The sequence below is a fragment of the Carcharodon carcharias genome, chromosome 6 (genome assembly GCF_017639515.1).
Source record: "Carcharodon carcharias isolate sCarCar2 chromosome 6, sCarCar2.pri, whole genome shotgun sequence".
In the NCBI taxonomy this organism is placed as follows: Eukaryota; Metazoa; Chordata; class Chondrichthyes; order Lamniformes; family Lamnidae; genus Carcharodon; species Carcharodon carcharias.
In genome coordinates, this window is record NC_054472.1 from 139,595,201 (window position 1) to 139,617,225 (window position 22,025).

Consider the following 22,025-nt stretch of genomic DNA (forward strand, 5'->3'; position numbering starts at 1 on the left):
TGCTTTAGGCAACCTGCAGTCTGAACTGGAGGCAATGAAAAAATAGCACTGGCCAGATACCTCTGGTACTCAAAGAACTGACTTTTCCTAGTTGAATTTGCACTGAATCAGCCTTCAGTTCCAAAGCACTCATTCCTGTAAAATATTCAGGTGGGGCACAGGTATCTCATGACGTACAACTTTGTAGTGGCTCTGAGTCTCCATGGGATGAAGCATTAGTAACTAAATTTATGGTATTTCCTGAGAATTTGTTCAATTTTTCAAAAATCGTACCTACAGAGGATTGCTTTAGTCACAGAGCATATACTCAATGCTTTTCTTTTCCTTTAAATCATTCAAGAAGATTTTTCTTCCTTTTCATAGCTGGTAATGTCAGAAACAGATGTTTCTCAAGCAGTGACCTTTGTTAATAGAATCAGGTGCAGGACATACATTATAGTCTTTGAAAGCAAAGTTCTATGTTTGTTAATGTTAACAATGTTTTTCCATTACCTTGTTTTCTTGGTGCAGAATATGGACTGGATTTAACTTGCTATAAACATATATTTGCACAGTAAAACAATTTGGACCTATACTCCAAAGTACATCTACGGTGTGTTTGGTTTAAGTGTTTGATGTGATGTTTATTGGTGCCTTTGCAACAGGAGATGGAATTCCTTCTGTGCTTCCTAACCAAACTGTTGCTGTAGCTCAGTTGATAGCATTCTCCTCTCTGAGGTAGAAGATTGTGGGCTTAAGTATCACTCTAGAAACCTGAGCACAAAATATGTCAGTGCAATACTAAGGGAGTGCAGCACTGTAGGATGAGAATATTAAACTGAGGCTCCATCTACCCTCTCAAGTGGATGGAAAGAGCCCTTGGCACTTTTCTAAAGAAGTGCAGCAGTTTTCTTGAAGTCACAGTCAATGTTTATTCCTTACCCAACATCACTTTCTGGTCATTATCACATTGCTGTCTGTGAGAGCTTTGTGTGTGCAAATTGAGTTCTGAGGTCATGAAAGTTTCTTTCCTTTTCTTTTTCTTTTCTTCCTTTCTTTCTTCACTCACGGAGCCTTTGAAATTTTTGGACCTATATCTTTTCTACATTTCATTTGCTTCAAATTTTGTCCTGCATTAATAGACTTCTCTTATCATTTACACCCAGATATAAGTCATTTCTTTCTGAGGATGCTGGACCTAATAGTCTGGTTGCTACAGTTCATGCAAAGGATCCTGATGGTGACAGTGTTATCTACACAATCACAGGAGGGAACCAAGAGAAGAATTTTGAGCTAGACAATCAGAAAGGTAAAACTATGCAAACATATTTGGCCATGTTTTGTCACATGAGTTACAACAACAGCAATATTGTTTTTATATAGAACCTTTAATAGAATAAACATCCCAAGACACTTCACAGACTCATTATAAAACAAAATATGGCAGCGAAGCACATAAGGAAATATTAGGGCAGATGACCAAAAGTTGGTCAAAGAGGTAGGTTTTAAGCAGTGTCTTAAAAATGGAAAGTGAGGTAAAGAGGTGGAGAGGTTTAGGGAAGGAATTCCACCACTAAGATTAAGGGGTGATCTAATTGAAGTGCGGATAAGGATGAAAGTGTAGAGTAGATAGAGAAAAACTATGACCAGGATTTTTACCTTGTTGGGTGGGCCTGGGTGTGGTTTCAAAGCCGACCGCAGCCCACGATCAGGCCTTGACATCGATTCCACGCTGGCTGGCCAATTAATGGCCAGCCAGCATGAATCGTGCGCAGCAGTGCTCAGCGCGGCTGAGGTGGGGGCAGGAGGAGGGTGAGCGCGGAAGCTCATGCATGCGCGTGAGTGAGTGCGTGCAATGAAAGCTCCCTGAGGCACGGAGCTGCCTTAGGGAGCTGAAGATTTATAACATTAAAAATAAAAATGTTTGCAATGTTAAAAACATGTCCCCTCATGTGACTGTCACATGAACAGGGACATGTTATAAATGAATTTTTAAAAATTTTTATTCAATTTTTAATTGCTGTTGGAAACCTCATCCCGTCCGTGGATGAGGTTTCCTAAAAAATCCAAAGGTCGCTTTGCCTTTTTGTTCAATTAATACTTTAATGGTCTTAATAGGCCTGTTAATTGTTGGCAACTCACGTGCGCCTGCTGACTGAAATCGCGTGCGGGTGCGGGATGACGTCAGGACGCTTGCCAGATGACATCGCGAGTCATTTTACATTCGAGCGGGTCGGGTGTGGGCCCACCCACTCAGCACAAATTTCAGCCTTATATTCTTTGGTGGATGAGTCCAGAAGAAGGGACATAAACATAAATTTAGAGCTAGGTCATTCAGAGTTGATGTTAGGCAACACTTTTTCACACAATCTCATTCTCTCACACCCAAAAGATGTTCATGATAGGCCAATAAAAAATTTCAGTACTGAAATAGTTTGGTTTTTTTATATAGGTAAAGGCATTAAGGTTATGGAAACAAAGCAGGTAGAATGGAGTTAGATACTGATCAGCCATGATGTAATTGAATAGCAGAACAGGGTCAAGGGGCTGAATGGCCTATTTCTGTTCCTATGCTGCTATGATTCTGTGAATCTAAATCAAAGAGCAAGCATCTGACAGAACCTTTCAACAACAACCTGCATTTATGTAGCACTTTTACTGCAGAAAAACATCACAAGGCACTTCACAGAGATGAGAGGAAAATGAGAGGTTAGGAGTGACCAAAAGTTTGGCCAAAGGAGTGACTTCAAACAGGGTAATAAAGGAGAAGAAAAAGATGGAAAGGCAGATTTAAAGAACAAATTGGAAAATGTTGCTTAAACAGCCTCATTGAATTTTTTTGAGAAGTTAACTGAGAAATTAGACAATGGTAACGTAGTAGATGTAATTTATCTGAATTTCAAAAGGCTTCAATAAGATGCCTTGTAACAGACCAGTGCATAAGGTTGGAGAACGTGGAGTCGGGAGACAAGCGGCAGAATGATTGTTAGCTGGCTTCAAAACAGAAAGCAGAGAATGGGAATAAAAGATAGTTTTTAAAGTGGCAGAAGGTGGGAAATGGTATTCCATGAGGATCAGTGCTGGAACCACTGCTATTCACAATTTTCATTAATAATTTGAACTTTGAAATCAAAAGTACCATTTCTAAATTTGCAGATGACACCAAATTGGGGAGATAATCAATACAGAGGAAGACTGCAACAGATTACAGAAGGACATTAATAAACCTGCAGAATGGGAATATAATTGGCAAATGAAGTTCAACACAGATAAATGTGAGGTAACACATTTTGGAGTATGAAGAATAGGGATAACTTATAATAAGAATAACTTATTACTTAGAAGGTGCAAGTCTAGATTGGGTAGAGGAACAAAGGGATCTCTCCAAGTGCAAACATATCAATCACTAAAAGTTGTGCCACAGATTAGCAAGACCATTAAAAAAGCAAACCAAGCACTAGGCTTTATTTCTAGAGGGATAGAATTGAAAAGCAGGGAAGTTTTGCCAATCCTGTTTCAAACCTGTTAGATCACACTTAGAGTACTGCATGCAGTTCTGGTCACCATATAATAAAAAATATAGAAGCAGTGCAGAAAAGATTTACAAGCATGATACAAGAAATTATGTTGGTGTATATATACATATCAGGAAATGATTGACAGGGCTGGGTCCCTTCTCTGTTGAAAAAAAGGCTGAGGGTAATCTAATACAGGTCTTTAAAATTATAAAAGGTTTTGATATCGTGGGTACAAGGAGAATGTTCCTCTTCTGGGGAAGAGCATAACTAGAGGGTATCAATATAAGATAGTCACCAAGAAATCCAATAGGGAATTCAGAGGGAACTACTTCACCCAAAGAGTGGTGAGAATGTGGAACTCGCTACCACAGTGAGTTGGGTGAATGGACTGTTCCTGTGCCTCTATCCTTTGAAATCCTATATAAATTTCAGATAGTGGGACCTAACCAGCTGAAGATGGAGTGGTAGGACAAACAGAATGGGAGAAGGGATGCACAAGAAGCTGGGGTGAATTATATGAGACCCCATATGCTGTCCCCCCACCTTGGCTGAAAAGTCGAGAGTCGCTGGGGAGCCTGCCGAGGGGAACACGGGTTGCCCTGCAGCCATTTAAAAGCCGATTGGCTGTTAATAGAATTGAGGCATCCACCTTTTAGAGACAGGAAGCCCTGTCTCAGAGAGCTGCCGGCCAGTGAGAGACCGACAGCTCTCCAGCTGTCTTTTATTTGGTTTTGCCAGGTGCAGCAATCCTGGGCAAGCTTCTCGTAGAACTCAAAGTCGATATAAAAACTCCTAGGTAAAGCCTTCAGAGTGTCTTTGTAGCGTTTCCTTTGACTGCTATCAGAGCACACCCCAGACTCAAGTCCTCCCGAGAAGATTCTCTTTGGTCAGCGAGTGTCAGGCATTCTGGCTACTTGATCAGCTTAACTCATTGTGACTGTCTGGATGCTTGGCATGCCAGCTCAGGTGAGCACCACAGTGTCTGGTATTTCATCCTGCCATTTGATCGAAGTTTCCGAAGGCAGCTCAAGTGAAAATAGTTGAGCTTCTTGGCATGCCAAGAGTAGAACTTGGACCTTTATACTACATTTGCTGATCTGATGAGAGAGGACACAGAGGTAGCGAAGGATGAGGCCTTTGAGGCAGTTATGCACACAGATGAAAAATTTAAACCAGAGGTGTTGGATATCTTGGATCCAATGTAGATCAGCGAGAAATAGGATAATGAAGAGTGAGCAAGACATGATACAGTATAGGATACAGGCAGTAGGGTTTTGGACAAACTGAAGGTTTTGGAGACTGGAGGGTGGGAGGCCAGCATTGGACTGACTAATTCTGCAGCTAAGAAAGGTATGAATGAGGGTTTCGGCATCAAGTGGACTGATGCAAGGGTAGGACGGGTAATATTACGGGGGTGGTTGGTGACAGTAGGTCAGTGTTTGTGACAGAGAGGATAAGGGACCGAAGCTCAGCTTGGAGTAAACAGGATTCTGAGACAGCAACTTTCTGATACACCCTTCTCGAAGGGTGAATGAATGGGTGAGTTTCTGTGGGCCAGAGGTAAGTGGGTTAGATCATTTGTTCTGTTAGGGGAGAATTTTAAATCCAACAAAATGGAGAGGCTTGGGGTCAGGTTCAATTTTAAAATAAGGCCGTATGCCTTAGATTTTACCACCGTTTTAAATTCTGCACTGGCTGGCTGACTCTTCCGGCTGAAGGGATGTGGGGAATCTGCTGGATGCAATTGGTAAGCACATTTCAAGCACTGTTTGTGACCCAGGTAGAGGGGAAGTACTTCCCCCAGCCCACCCTCACAATCGCCCCCACCCCCCTGCCTGTGATTGGAATACCTCCCCGTCACTCTACACCCCTCCCACTGGGCTACAATGTTCCAAGCCACTTTCTAATCTCTTACACCTCACTCCCCACCAAAACCACCAATGTTTTTCTGATCTGTCCCTCCTCTGCAGTCCTCAACTATGGCCTCTGATCTCTCTCTCCAGCTCTTCTAATCTCCACCCTAACCCTTCTGCTTTTCCCATTCGACTCTTCCAATCCTCCCTTCCGAACCACACTACCATCATGAGCTACAGTCCTTCACTGAACAAGCCTTTCCCATCCCTTCTCCCAAATCCACTCTGTTCCAGGGATGAGAAACTTCAGCTATGAAGGTAGATTGGAGAAGTTGGGACTCGTTTATTTGTAGAAAAGAAGGCTGAGAGGAGATTTGATAAAAGTGAAAATCATGAGGGGTCTAGACATAGAGGGAAACTGTTCACACATGTGAAAGGAGCGATAAGAGAGGGCACAGATTTAAAATAATTGACAAATGAAGCAAAAGCCTTAGGAGAAAAAACTTTTTCATACAGCGAGTGGTTAGGTTCTGGAATGCACTGCCTTAGAGCGTGGTGGGGGCAGGTTCAATTGGAGCATTCAGGAGGGAGTTAGATGATTATTTGAAAAAAGACAATCCACAGGGTTATGGGGAGATGGCAGGCGAATGGGAGACTGATAATGAAGGTAAGAGCCCATGGGAACCAAGGCAATTTGGCAAATTGGATCCAGAATTGGATGAGTGGCAGGAAACAGAGGGTGATGGTCGAGGGGTGTTTTTGTGACTGGATGCCTGTGTCCATTGGGGTTCCACAGGGATCGGTGTTGGGTCCCTTGATGTTTGTGGTATATATAAATGATTTAGGCTTGAATGTGGGAGGGTTGATCAGCAAATTCGCGGATGACACAAAAATTGGTGGGGTGGTAAATAGTGAGGAGGATAGCCTTAGATTACAGGAGGATATAGACAGGCTGGTCAGTGGAAAATGGAATTTAATCCGGATAAGTGTGAGGTGACGCACTTGGGCAGGACAAACAAGGTACGGGAATACACGATGAATGGTAGGACCCTGGGAAGTACCGAGGATCAGAAGGGCCTTGGTGTGCATGTCCACCAGTCCCTGAAGGTGGCGGGACAGGTAGATAAGGTGGTTAAGAAGGCATATGGGATACTTGCCTTTATTAGCCAAGGCATAGAATATAAGAGCAGAGAGGTTATGCTGGAACTGTATAAAATGCTGGTTAGGCCACAATTGGAGTATTGTGTGCAGTTCTGGAATCCACATTATAGGAGGGATGTGATTGCACTAGAGAGAGTGCAGAGGAGATTTACCAGGATGTTGCCTAGGCTGGAGAGTTTTAGTTATGAGGAGAGATTGGATAGACTGGGGTTATTTTCTCTGGGGAGATTGAGGGGGCATATGATTGAGGTGTATAAAATTATGAGGGGCATAGATAGGATAAACTTTTCCTCTTGGTGGAGGGATCAATAACCAGGGGGCATAGCTTTAAGGTAGGGGGCAGGAGGTTTAGAGGGGATGTGAGGAAGAATTATTTCACCCCGAGGGTGGTGGGAATCTGGAGCTCACTGCCTGAAAGGGTGGTAGATGCAGAAACCCTCATAACATTTAAGAAGTATTTGGATGTGCACTTGCGATGCCATGGCATTCAAGGCTATGGGCCTAGTACTGGAAAATGGTATTAGAATAGTTAGGTAGTTGTTTGACTGGCGCAGACTCGATGGGTCGAAGGGCCTTTCTCTGTGCTATAGACCACTATGATTCTATGGGCAACATTTCCCACCGTCGGGGGGGTGTGCGGGTGCGAGCGGGTGGGTTCCCGATTAGTACTGCCTTGTGGGTGGGTGGGCGGGGGGGATTCACTGGGCAGGAGTGCACTCTTCCGTGCATGTGTGCGAAGGAGCACACAGACCTCCCTGAGGCAAAGTGCTGCCTCAGGGAGATCAGCTCAGGTTTGAAACATTAAATAAAGAGAAAAAAATTGCGCTGCCATGTCCCCTCATGTGACACTGTCACATGAGTTGAGACATATCCATAACTTTTATTTTAAAATATCCTGATTAAATATTGTCGATTGCTGTAAAAACCCATCTGGTTCACTAATGACCTTTAGGGAAGGATATCTGCTGTCCTTATCTGGTCTGGCCTACATGTGACTCCAAACCTCACAGCAACATGGTTGACTCTTAAAATGCTCTCTGAACAAGGGCAATTAGAGATGGGGAATAAATGCTGGCCTAGCCAGCGACACTCACATCCCATGAATGAATAAAAAAAAGACGAGGCCTCACTAGTGTCTTATACAAGTTCAACATCACCTCCTTACCCTTGTACTCAATGCCCCTATTAATAAAGCCTAAGATACTATATGCTTTATTAACTGTTCTCTCAACAAGCCCTGCCATCTTCAGTGACTTATGTACATTATACACCTAGCTCCCTCTGTTCCTGCACCTCCTTTAGAGTTTCTCCCTTAAAATATTCTGAAATTTTTAAATCCCACATGAAACATCATCCTGCCTGTGGATGAGGTTTCATGTTTTTTCTGAAGCCCGCCAGGGCTCTCAGCCTGCCCGCCAACCTTAAGGTTGGACGGGCAGATCCATTAATGATTTCAATCACTTTTTTAATGGCCTTAATAGGCCATTGACAGGTCGGTGGATGCATAGCTGACTTGGCTGCGCGCCCGCAGACCTGAAAATTTAAATGACGCGGGGTGATGTCGGGATTTTACACTTCGGCAAACAGGCCCCGCCCCTCCCTCGCTGACCGGAAGATGCAGCCCTATGACTCTATGAATGGCACTAGGCAAAATGCTCACTCGGAGAGACAGTGCAGACACGATGGGCCGAATGGCCTCCTCCTGCACTGTAACAATTCTGTGATTCTGGGTTTTTCTGATCTCTCCCTCCCAGCTTTGTACTCGTGCTAACCCTTCCAATCTCTCCCCCTCCCACAGATCTTCCCATCCCTGATCCTTTTCACAGGATCACAGAATCTTTATAGTGCAGAAGGAGGCCATTCAGCCCATTGAATCTGCACTGGCATTCTGAAAGAGCATTCCACCTAGTTCAACTCCCCTGTCTTATCCCTGTAACCTTGCACATTTCCTCTTTTCAGATAGCAATCCAATTCCCTTTTGACTACCTTGATTGAACCTGCCTTCAGCACCCTCTCAAGAAGTTCATTCCAGGCTCTAACCACCCTCTGGGTGAAAAACTTTTTCATCTTATCACTTTTACTTATTTTGCCAAGTACTTTTAATCTGTGCCCTCTAGTTCTTGTTGTTCTCTTGAGTGGGAACAGTTTCTCACTATTTACCCTGTTCTTACCCCTCAGGATCTTGAATACCTCTATCAAGTCTCCTCTTAGCCTTCTTTCCTCCAAGAAAAACAGCCTCAACCTCTCAAATCTATCCTCATAGCTACAATTCTTTATCACTGGAATCATTCTTGTGAATTTCCTCTGAACTCTCTCCAATCCCTTCACATCCTTCTGCAGGTTTGGCACCCAGAATTGTACGCAGGGTATTGTCATTGGACTAATAATCAAGAGGAACTTTGAGGACCAGGGTTTGAATTCTGCCATGGCAGATGGTGGAATTTGAATTTTTTAAAAGCCTGGAATTAAAAGTCTAATGATGACTATGAAACCATTGTTGATTGTTGTAAAAACCCATCTGCTTCACTAATGTCCTTTAGGGAAGGAAATCTACTGTCCTTACCTGGTCTGGTCTACCTGTGGCTCCAAACCCCACAGCAATGTGGTTGACTCTTAAATTGCTCTCTGAGCAAGGGCAATTAGAGATAAGCAATAAATGCTGGCCTAGCCACATCCCATGAATGAATAAAAAAAGATGAGGCCTCACTAGTGTCTTATACAAGTTCAACATTACCTCCTTACCCTTGTTCTCAATGCTCCTATTAATAAAGCCTAAGATACTATATGCTTTATTAACTGTTCTCTTAACATGCACTGCCACCTTCAATGACTTATGTACATATAGCTCCCTCTGTCCCTGCACCTCCTTTAGAGTTTCTCCCTTTATTTTATACTGTCTCACCATATTCTTCCTGCCAAAATTAATCACCTCACACTTCTCTGTATTGAACTTCATCTGCCACTTATCTGCCTAATCCACCAACCTTTTGAAGTTCAAGACTATTCCCATCAAAATTAACAACGTTTCCAATCTTCATTCCATCTTCAAATTTTGAAATCATGCCCTACACACCACATTCTAAGTCATTAATATACATCAGGAAGAGCAAGGGTCCCAACACTGACCCCTGGGGAACTCCACTACAGACCTTCCTCCAATCTGAAAAACAACCATTTATCATTACTCTCTGTTTCCTGTCGCTCAGTCACTTTCTTATCCAGGTGACATTTTGATCACTGCCAGCACTGGTTTCTGATATGTTTTCCACCAGCCTGCAATTTTCCCGACTCAGACCTCCGAACTCTGTCAGGAAATGAAGACCTGCCATTAAATTCGGCAGGAACTGAGGGAAACTGGCTCTTCAGAGTTTCCCAAATTCAAAACTGCAGCCCCCCAACCCATCCCCTCATACTCAGATATTGGGGTCAATGTCTCAGTACCATATCACACATGGATTTACTCAGTAAACCACTGGGGGAGGTATTTTATGAGAACAATCATATATGAATGCTGAGATCTGAAAACATGATGAGATTGTATTGTATGGAAAGAACCAAGGGGCAGCTTGTTCGCACTAAATATTAATCCTAATGGTTATTTTGTCCAATGACAGGTATTATTAAACTTCGTAGAAGCCCATTGCCAAAGCTACAAGGACCTCAGTATGTGCTGAACATCACAGCAACAGATGACAACACCTCAGGAGGGTCCACATCCCTCAGCAGCATTGCTCAAGTCATTGTGGGAATCAATGATGTAAATAATAACAAGCCAGTTTTTTCAGAGGTATGAGCTTCCTCCAGAGCATAAGCATGCAGTGGGGAAACAATTGGAATGAACTGACTAAATGGAGGGTGGGAGGTGGGGGGAAGGGATTAAAAATTACATGCAGTTTAGTAACTATAAATGCGTATGAAGAAATTCCATGGATAGAATGTCATGTTCCCCTACTGGTGAGTTTTTAGGCAGAGGTGCCGTAACATTCTTCAGATTGCCTTCCCACTGGGTTCTCGCCTGCCCCGGCCTCTCTGCAATTTTACAATGGGACAGGTTTGCTTGCCCTTTCCCAAATTGAGGCCCTTAAGTGGCCAATCAATGACCACGGAGCATTTTCTCACCCAGCCTCAATTTTCAGGCTGGCAGGAGGAGTACAGAGGCAGAGGGAAAGCCCAAAAAAATTACCCTGCTCGGGCCTCGGGCAGGAAGTATGGAGGTGGACACCTCCATCACCAGCCTTCTTTCAACATTAGGCCTACCCTCCCCCAACAATTTCTGGACCCTGCAGGTGCTCCTTCCCCCCCCCCCCGCCCCCGTTCTCTCCACCAACACTCCTACCCCCCTACTGCCCACCTCCCCAGGACTCATCTTTCCTCCTTGCCCTGAGACGCCCCCACCCCCATACTTACATGGTCCTGGACTTCCAATCCTGTCCACTACAGCTTCTGGCACTGCTGGACTACGGAGAGGCAGGACTTCCTCCCAAGTGAGCGATGGAAGTCCCATCTCCAGTCAATTAATGTTTGTTGGAGCATTAATTGGCTGCGGGGCAGCAGGTATCGTTGGCAATGTATTTGCCGTCAACTTCAGATGGCAGGAAGGGAAACTCCGCCAGTCAAAAAATCCTGGATCAAGAATCCTGAATAATGGGAGAGATCTTGAATAGCTTAAGCAGTATGACTTTTCAAAGAGCGCGTAAAGATGCTGATTTACCTTTGAAATAAGTTCTCTTCAACAAGACGTGGAAATCAGAGAGTGAGGATACCCTGGCTGTAGTTAACACATGGGGTCACAGAAGGGGCAGCCTTTTACCATTCTGCCGTATTGGGTTTCATGATGGGCGGGAACGGAGAATCTAGCAGGCGCAAAAAAATCGGCATCCGGCCAATGTAAAAACAGTTCACAATTCTCCCGATGGCGGGTTAATGGTGGGTCGGGTAATCGCTGACCAGTGGCATGGATGCTATTTGCATTTATTACCATCTCATGGATGCTCATTAAATTAGCTTCTCGCCGGAATCACATGCCACCCTCCAATCTTGCGTCACACCAGCAGGAAATCACGTCGGTCTGAATGTCATTTGAAAAAGAGTGGCATGGGCTAGTCAGACCTCACTTTGCTTGCAACTTCAAGGTGAGTGTAACATACATAGCCTACCTGCCACGGTACTGCACCAGTCTCATTACGATGCCAGTGGAATCACAGAATCTCACAGTGCAGAAGAGGCCCTTCGGCCCATCGAGTCTGCACCGACACGTAAGAAACACCTGACCTACCTACATAATCCCATTTACCAGCACTTGGCTCATAGCCTTGAATGTTATGACGTGCCAAGTGCTCATCCAGGTACCTTTTAAAGGATGTGAGGATGTAAAGGGCTCCTGGCCTGCCCGCCAACCTTGAGGTTGGACAGGCAGGTCTTTTAATTACTTAATTGACCCTGTCAATGACCTCAATTGGCCATTGACAGGTCGGTGGGCGCACAGCTGATTTCACTGCGCCCCCCCCGTCTTCCTGAAAATTTAAATGAGGCGCGGTGATGTCGGGAGATACCCCCGACGTCACTGCGTGTCATTTTATGTGTCGGTGAGCGGGCCCCGCCCCTGCACACCGACACGTAAAATCCTGCCCTTAGAACCAGAGGCGAGACCTTGCTGGCATGCAAAATAAATCTTATATTTAAAATCTAAAAGATTAAGTTTAAAATTAGCTTACCTGAGAGGAAAATTCAGTTATGAGAAAACAAAATGGCACAGGTCACAGAACCACCTGATGACCAGACCCTGTAATAACAATACAGAGTTCCATATTAAATGTACGTATAGGAATTTTTAGTGGAAAAACTTTACACAAAACAAGTTACAAAAGGAGCCAAGGAAATGAGTGCGCAAATAAGATTTTAATAAGACATAGATATGTCTTACAGTATACAATAAATGCACCTCTGTTGCTTGCCAGAGATATAATTTCAAAGCACATTCCCAACCCAATTGTAGCCTGATCCCATTAAGGTATGTGTTAGGCTGACTGTCATTGTCACTATAGCTGACTGAGAGGAAGATGATATCAGCTCACTTTGAGGTAAGTGAAACATTTTAAAAAAAAATCTTCATCTTTTTTCAGAAATTCCGAAGGAATGAGAGCAAAGCATCACTTAATTTAAAGCAAATCAAATAAAGCAAACTGCATCCTTAAATCAACCCCATTATTTTACTCATAGCACTGAACTTTAGCTGCTCAATCTGTTATTCTCCCGTTTATCAAATTCCTTGCAGCTCAGTCATGACAGAGCTGTTAGGACAAAGTGATATAGTTTTGATTTATAGCTCCATGGATACCGAGAAAAGATTAGGTGTAAGATTAGCTGTGTTCCTTATTTGATTTCAGTGCCTAAAATATAGTGAAGATGCCTGTGTCTTGGAAAACCAACCCCCTGGAACATTTGTATTACAAGTCAAGGCCTATGATGCCGATCTTGGAGTGAATGGACAGGTGAAATATGGACTCATGGTTCGAGATGGAGTTACTCCAGGTTTTCATATTAATCCAGATACTGGTGAGTGTGCTGCTCAATAACATCTCAATAAAAACAAAAAAGGTAATCTGAATTGAAAGTAAATCAAATTATCCAATCCAAATTAGAATTTCTTGAAATAATGACTAAGCAGGAACTTGTAGACAAATTACAAACATACGAACGTATGAAATAGGAGCAGAAGGAGGCCATTCAGCCCCTTGAGCCTGCTCTGTCATTCAATAAGATCATGGCCAATCTGTTTGTGTTTCGAATTTCACATTCTCATCTACCTCCAATAATCTTTGATTCTCTTGCCTAACAAGAATTTATCGACCTCTACCTGAAAGATATTCAATGACCCCTCCTCCACCACCTTCGGAGGCAGAGAGTTCCAAGTTGCACAACCGTCAGAGAAAAGATTTCTCCTCATCTCTGTCCTAAAAGGGCAACCTCTAATTTTAAAACAGTGCCCTCTAGTTCTGGACTCACCCACAAGAGGAAACATCCTTTCGACATTCACCTTGACAATACCTTTCAGGACCTTATATACTTCAATCAAGTCACCCCTCACTCTTTTAAACTCCACTGGAAATAAGCCCACTCTGTCTAACCTTTCCTCATAAGACATTCTAGGTATCGATCTAGCAAACCTCCTCTGAACCGCCTCCAATGCATTTACATCCTTCCTTAAATAAGGAGACCAAAACTGCACACAGTATTTGAGATGCGGTCTCACCAATGCCCTCTATAACTGAAGCATAACATCCTTACTTTTATGTTCAATTATTGTTCTTTGTTTAAAAACTTAAAAGTATTTTCAAAAAATTGATGCTTTAGAATCCTGAACACTTGCAAAGACCATTAATAAGTTTCAAGTAATGCATTTATAAGATTTTATTCTGGCTGGATAAAAGGCTGTAGTGATTCGTGGATTTCAAGTTATCCATTTAATTTGTTAATACGAGGACAAATATAGTTCTGGTTATTCAGGTACCCGAGTGCATAGTTCAGTATAATGGTTACTGGGATAAATCATAGTTGTCTTAAAAAAATGAAAGCAGCCTGGTATCCTTCTTAGTGCACTAACCTTTAACTGTGCAGCTTTGTAGTCAGCAACTTACCGGAGTCATGTAATCAGGCAGAGAAAATATGATGATCAAATAAGCTAGAAGGATGTAGCTGTCCTGCATTTTTCCAAACTGGATTATTACATCTGCAATTCTGGCTGCATATTCCTGATTGGAGCTTCATGAAGAGAGAAGGTGAGAATAGCACCAGGCACTAAAATGGTTAAGAAGTACCACACTGTCTCACTGTCATCCAATTAACTTACTTACACAAGGTAGAATTATCACATCTTAGCTTCTGCTTGAGAGTGGATCAATAATTAGAGGTCAAAGATTCAAAGTCATTGGCAAAAGATCTAGAGGGCAAACGAGGAGAAACTCTTTCCCTCGGATAGTTGTTAGGATCTAGAATACTATCTGGAAAGGTCATGGAAGCTGATTCCAAGAATAATTTTAAAAGGCTGTTGGAGGGGTACTTGAGGATGAGGAACTTATAGGCTTATGGCCAAAAAGCAGAGGTTTGGTTCGAAGCATGATTGCAATGTCAAAGAACTAGCACAGGCACAATGGGCCAAATGGCCTCCTCCTGTGCTATAAGTTTTTATGATGACTTTTGTCATGACAACTATGTTGTCATGGTATGTTTCTAGAGAATTGTAAACAAGTGAAGAATAACAACATAGATTTTCGTTGCAAGGACTGGAATTGGGGAAAGCATTCCTGCTCCTCATGTCTTCACATAAAAGTTTCCCCCCCAAAAAATTAAAATAACCACAGTTCTGGGGTCCACTAAAGAATCCTGAGTTGGCAAACTCGATACCTGCCCCTTATACCAGTAACAGTCTTATAGAGGGGTCCTTCACCAGGTATTAAACTCCTCATTAACATATTCTAGGACTCTAATGCCTGTTTTGGATGACTTCTAGGGCACCTTAAAAACTGGCCAGACAAATTTTGTTGTTGTCCTGATGCCTGTGCAGATTGGGTACAGTTTTGCCAGGTATTTTTATTTTTGTTTTTGTTTTGGATTTCCAGCATCCACAGTTTTTTGCTGTTATCTTAGTGTTTAATTGACTGCTGCTTCTCTTTAAGGAATGCCTACCTTGAAGAAGTATTGCTCTTCTCTCTGACAAGATTTCCTCCTCTCTCATTTGCCTTCTTCACCTTCATTGCTTTCCATTTCTCTCTTGGTGTTTGACAAGGTGTTTACTAAAACTCGCTTTCACAGCCATATTTCCCACCTATTTCCATTATTTTAAAATGTATTTTCATCCATTGTTTTATCTCTACCTTTTAGCCTATTTTGATCCCTTCCCCCCACCCCACCCCCACTGGGCTATCTGTACCTTGCTTGTCCTGCTTTCTACCCTTAATGTCACCTATTAGAACATACCTTAGCTAATATCACCACTGTCAACACCTCTTTGTCTTTTTGTCTATGACATCTTTTGGCAATCTCCACCTATCACTGGCCCTCTATCCAGCTCTACCTGTCCCACTCCCCCCGACCACCACCCCGCCCCCCACTTAAACCAGCTTATATTTCACCTCTCTTCTATTTTTCCTTAGTTCTGTTGAAGAGTCATACGGACTCGAAACGCTAACTGTATTCCTCTCCACAGATGCTGTCAGACCTGAATTTTTTCCAGGTATTTTTATTTTTATTTTTGTTTTTGTTTTTGTTTTGGGTACAGGCAATTTAATTGCTAATCTGGCATGACTTGTGTCTGTTTTACACCCAAAACGTGGATACAATGCAAACTAACTAATACCCTAAAATGACCACCCACAATGGTAGCATTCTCCTCGCCTGCCATCTTGTCAGTCGTGAGAGTCAGCGCTGAAGAGTTAAAACACTTTGATCTTTGAGGAGAAACTTTTGTTTGAAGATTATACTGTCTGAATTCTTCAGCAATATTATTGTTGAAAAGATTGTCTGAGGGTCAGTCTATCATCATTTGTGCTGCTTGTTTTCAATCAGAAGCTCTGTTCATCTGAATGCAGTCTCTCTCACAAGAATATGGTGTAGCAGAGAAATGCCATTCAACCCATTCAGAAGACAAATAGATACTTTGAGTAATCATGAGTCCAAATAATTGGGACCCACAGACTAAAGATTTAATTTGAATATGTAGAAGAATTCACAAAATGTTTGGTTGCTGGTTAATTTTTAAAAAATTCCTTTGTAGGATCTATTACGACAACACAGAGTTTCGATAGAGAGAATCAGCGAGAATACACTGTGTCAGTAACAGCAACAGACCAGGCCCAGGAGCCACTGATTGGCATTTGTCAGATGATCATACTCATAGCTGATGAAAATGATAATGACCCAAAATTCGAGAACAGTCGTTACCAATGTAAGCATCAAACACTGGACTCTACCTACCAGTAATTGGCTGCATGATGTGTCTGATTTCTATGATGTTATAGTACTGTTGGACTCCTATGCAATAATCAGTATTATGCGACTCTAATTTCCTCTCCCTTGGGCCATATTTCTCCAGCAAGTGAACAACCCCTGCTTCCTTTCTCTGTGAATCACACTGGCAATATTAATTCAGGATTCAAAATAAAACAGCCTTTTTATGCTGTCTCTTCTTTTTAGGTAACAGAGTTAATATTAAGTGCATTCAATAATTTTAAACATCACAAAACAGGCGTGTAATTTGGAAGTGTGCTGTCGTTTCTCAACTGTGATGCTCTTCTCCTCCCCTCCTCTAGAGGATGCTGACTCGTGGGTTGTGGGTCAACATGTGTTTTTCCTTCCTGCATCTTCCCCAGCTGTCAATGTTCATGTTTGCCTACAAATGGTGAATTTATCCTGTCCTTATGTCAGTGAAACTGAGCTAAATTGTTGCACCTCAACTGCTGCTCCGGTTGAGAGCAGCACTTGTTTGGGATCAAATCAAGGATTTTTTTGGTCTGTGTGGTTTGGTTCCATATTGGAAAATGCATCAAGCTGCTGTCTGCTTTTCTTTATCTCTTTTAGTTTTTCCACACTAGAGAGCATATCTTGTGCACATTCATGAAGACATATCACTTTACTCTTGATCCTATATCCTCTTCTGTACTGATTGCCCAGAGGTCAGGAGAATGGCCTGTCCCTCTCATTTTTCCACCTTTCATGTGGGGAATTACCAGGCCTCCACTTGGTGCCTTGGCAGTATTGCAGGAATTCAGCATGCACACAGCAGGGAATCTTGTCAATGGCCTACATATTACAAATCAATCACACAGCTATAACATGCTGTACTCCAATAGGGAGACTGTGTTGAAATGAATGTAACCTAATGATTTAATTATGAGCGGGACAAGGAGGAAAGATCAAGTTTAAATACAATTTTTTAAAGTCAGCAAACAAATAAGTTGGATGAAATAGTTTCTCTTCTGCACTCAGACTACTTGCGTGAAGACACACCAGTTGGCACCAGTTTCCTGCGTGCAGCAGCTCATGATGACGACCATGGAATCAATGCAGTCATTACTTATTCTATATCCCAGCAGCAGCCCGAATACTTCCAGATCAGTCCCAGCACAGGCTGGATTTATGTCAACCATCCCATTTCTCAGGTAAGGCTATGAGATCCCTATTGTTAATAGTGAAATCAGACTGAATAGTTTTTTGAGTTCTGTTGAAGGGTCATGAGGACTCGAAACGTCAACTCTTTTCTTCTCCGCTGATGCTGCCAGACCTGCTGAGTTTTTCCAGGTAATTCTGTTTTTGTTTTGAATAGTTTCAAAGTTTTGCCAGTTCTAATACGGTCCCAAACGCATAACTATGCAGCCCTGAACTCAGTCTAAACTTAACACATATAATTCAAAAGGCCCATAGCTGTTTGTGTTTACTCCTTGCATTTGCTCTTTAGAAAGGATACTATGACTTCTAAATATTTTGGCCTCAAAATCAGATCATGCTGCGCTCATTTCACTTGTGTAAACCTGGAATTTAGGGATCCATATTGGATAAAGCTCCTCTTGAGGCATCATGGGCATGCACTTAAAAATTAGGGGCCTAGAAGGTTCCCTTTGCAAAGTTCAATTGCAAATGACTACAACATGCACTATGCATGATGTGGTCAGATTCTTCAAGTACCAATGGGACCAATGGGATCACTGCAGGCTGCCACCAGAAAAGTTAATGAGAAATTTTTACTTCAGAATCTAGGACAAGCAGGACATTAAATTGTTCAAACTCCACCAGCAATAATATGCCTCACCCCCACCCCCACCCATGCCACCCCTTGACTCACCATTCCATTATCTCCTGGACTCTCTCCAGGGCCCCAATATTGGGTTGACCTTGGATCTACTGGATCAGCACAGAGATTGAGAAATTTCTGCCATTCTGGGATGAGAGAGTGGTTAACCCCGTGCTAGGAAAGGTGGAAAGGTTGCCACTGGTACCTGAAATTTCCAGTGACTTGTAAATGATGAAAAGTCACAAGGCAAAGTGTGGTCTGGGGACAGGACCAAGGATGAGGCTACTGAGTGGTTATGATGCTGGTCTAGTGATCCAGAGGCATGAATTCAAATTCTCCCCCCCCCCACCCACAGCTGGAGAATTTTAATTAAATAAACCTGAAATGAAAAGCTGGAGGCCTGAATTTTTCAGCCGGAGGGTGGGCTCAGCAGCAGCAGTGGCAGAGCCGCCTGCTGCCTGCGATTGGCTCCGTGCTGCCATTTTATGTGGGCGGGCCAATTAAGGACTGCCCAGCATAAGATACACTTAGCGCTACCTGTGCAGGGGGGGGAGAGGAGGAAGAGTCGGGGGCAGCGATCTTTCGCGCGTGCGCATGAAGGAGCGCTTCAACCTCTCTGAGCATGGAGCTGCCTCAGGAAGATTGAAGCACTTTTGAAATAAATAAATAAATTGATCAAAAATTTAATTAAAGTGACTGTGTCACATGACATGGGACATGTTTTTATGGTTTCAGAAATAATTTTTGTTCAATTCATAAAAGCTTTAGGAAACCTCATCCAGCTCGTGGATGAGGTTTCCTAAAAAACGTGAAGGCCACTTGGCCTTTTCACCTGCCCGCCAACCTTAAGGTTCGACGGGGCAATGTAAACAACGACCTTACTTACTTCCTTAATGGCCTTAATAGGTCGTTTGAATATTGGCGAGCATACAGCTGACTCTGGTGCGCGCCTGCTGAGTGAAACACCAGCGAGATAGCGCAATGACATCGGGACGCATGCTCGACCTCATTGTGCGTCATTTTACATGCTGGCATGTTGGCCTCGCACCCCCACACGCTAACTGAAAAATTCAGGCCGGTGTCTGACAATGAAACTACCAATTATCACTAAAACTCATCTGGTTCGCTAATGTCTTTTAGGAAAGGAAATCTGCTGTCCTTACCTGATTTGGCCTGTATGTGACTCCCGACCCACAATAATGTGTTTGACTCTTAACTGTCCTTTGAAATTGCAGACTGAGTCCCTCAATTATGTTCAAGAACGTGGCTCACCACCACCTCCTCAAGGGCAATTAGGGATGGGTAATAAATTCAGGCCTTGCCAACAACATCCACATACCATGAATGAGTTAAAAATCTCCAGGGTCTACCACTGCACTGGTGGTTGTTATTGCCAGTCAGTGAGCCAAACTGACCTCCTCAAAGATGCATGTGTGCCCCATCGATGGATTCCAATCATGGTGGCATGGACCCTGAGTAACATTTTAAAAATGTGTTTAAAAAGAAACCCAGAGTCAACTCTATGGTCAGGAGACAAATAGGGCAATTGCTGAAGGTACGGGTGAATGGGGTCCTGAGCAATTGCTTCTCCACCCCAAGCCCCGCTCCCAAGGGTTGGAACTAGGTCAGAGTTTTTGGCTACATTGTGCAAGTGGCCACCAGCGATGTACCCAAAATGGCATGTTCTCCTGCTTGATTTGTGCTAATAAGATGCCTCCCTCTCACCCCCAGCCACGCAAACTGCACAACCTGAGCAATGCCTGGGTCTGTTGTACAAGCTGGATATCTGCAGAAAGTACAATGTTCAGCTTAATACTTGGACTTTAACTTTAAGTAATTATTGCAACTTTAATTGACAATTACAATGCCTTCACAGTGAAGGGGAATAAAATCAGTTGTTTTCAGAATTAGCTTACTGACGTTATTCAATTTATTTTCATTACATCTTCAATTTACAGAGCATTGGAGCTCCATTTTATATTTTTGCATTTTGCATTTTTGTTGCTAATGTCATTCCCATTGATTATACAGCAATAGCTAAATAAATTGTAAATGATTGAAGGAAATTGTGTCTCTGCCAAGGATTTTACGACTATGGCCTGCCTATAATGTATAATAATTAATTGGCACGTTTGTGGACCTGATTACGTATCCCATGCTAAATTTAAAAATCTGATTTGATCAAATCGTTATCAGTTCTTGACATGTCTTTGTGTCCTAGATCGCTCATATCAGCCGTCAAATTATTGCAACTGACGGAGGCAATCGAAGCAGTAGCGTAGAACTAACAGTTACCATCACTAATATACATAACCAACCACCCCAGTGGGAGCGAGAAGAATATCAAATAACAATCCCAGAGAATACTACTCGTGACTTGAGGATTGTGGTATGTATTACATGTCAAATTAAATGACTTGATGAGACTTACAAGAATGGTTTATGGGGTTTAATGCAAAACTTCTTGAAGAAAAGTGTCAATATTGAAATGCGATATACTTTGAATTTTTACAAAGGACAAGTTACATTCAACACATGTGTGGGATCAAACCCAAAATACCCCCACCCCGCCCCACCATCTTTAGGGAAAAATACAGGAAAAATCCAACAAACATCTTTCATTGGACAGGCAGAAATATCTTCCAATTAAACATTGGTTTGACCAAAAACATTCACTCTGATCCACATCAGAAACTCCATTTCTGAGTCACTGACTCCAACACTCTCCCAAGCTAATTGCTGAGGCTGAACTAGACTGGTTGCAATCTTTTTTCCCTATTTGACCCTGAGTTCAGCTACCTACCCCGTGGGTAGAATTTTTCCCCGGTCGGGGGGGGGAAGTGCAGGAGCGGGCGCAGGCAGGCGCGCCTCATATCGGCACCCCCAATTGGGGGCGCACCACCATTTTAAGCATACATCTGCCAGGAAGCGCTATGTGCTCCCTGTGCAGGTGGTGGGGGGATTCCCTCAGCCGGGAGTGTGCTCTTGCGCATGCACGCGGAAGAGCGCACTCACCTCCCTGAGGCTAAGGGATGCCTCAGGGAAATCAGCTCAGAATTAAACTTTTAAGGTAAAGGTTTAAAAAATTCACTGACATGTCCCCTCATGTGACAATGTCACATGAGCTGGGACATGTCCATCACTTGAACTCAAACCTTTATTAAATATTTAAAAGGCCCCAGTGAAACATCATCCCGCCCGTGGATGAGGTTTCATGCTTTTTCTGAAGCCCGCCAAGGCTCTCGGCCTGCCCGCCAACCCTAAATTGTTGGATGGGGCCTGCCCGCCAACCCTAAATTGTTGGATGGGCAGTCCTGTCAATAACCTAAGTTGTTTATTAATGGCCTCAATAGACTGTTGACAGGTCAGCGGGCACACAGCTGATTCGGCTGTGCCTCTGCCGAACTGAAAATGGAAATGACGCAGGGTGACGTCAGAAGTTCTGCACTATGTCATCCCGTGTCATTTTACGTGTCGGCGAGTGGGCCCTGCTCCCCCTACCCTAAAGATCCTGCTCCATGCCCTCTCCATTATTGCCATGTAGCCCTACTTAGCTCTGTAACCTCCATCTCTACAAGCCTCCAAAATCTCTGCACTGCTCTAATTCTGGCCTTTTGCGCATGCCTGATTTTCTTCCCTCCTCCATTCCTGCCCTTCCTTCAGCTGCCTTGCCAAGCACTTGGGAACTTTTATTATTATGTTAAATGTTGTATATAAATTCAAGTCATT

General features: G+C 43.1%; 1 protein-coding gene across 1 annotated transcript in view; it reads left to right on the forward strand.

Moving 5' to 3' along the window:
- si:dkey-22o22.2 (neural-cadherin) overlaps positions 1 to 22,025 on the forward strand; it is a 289,349-nt gene that overhangs the window by 179,357 nt on the left and 87,967 nt on the right. Inside the window, exons 7-12 of the mRNA XM_041189292.1 lie at positions 1,146 to 1,288; positions 10,126 to 10,298; positions 12,898 to 13,066; positions 16,284 to 16,454; positions 17,495 to 17,667; positions 20,518 to 20,685. Coding sequence (XP_041045226.1) covers positions 1,146 to 1,288; positions 10,126 to 10,298; positions 12,898 to 13,066; positions 16,284 to 16,454; positions 17,495 to 17,667; positions 20,518 to 20,685 — 997 coding nt within the window. The remainder of the gene's footprint in view (positions 1 to 1,145; positions 1,289 to 10,125; positions 10,299 to 12,897; positions 13,067 to 16,283; positions 16,455 to 17,494; positions 17,668 to 20,517; positions 20,686 to 22,025) is intronic.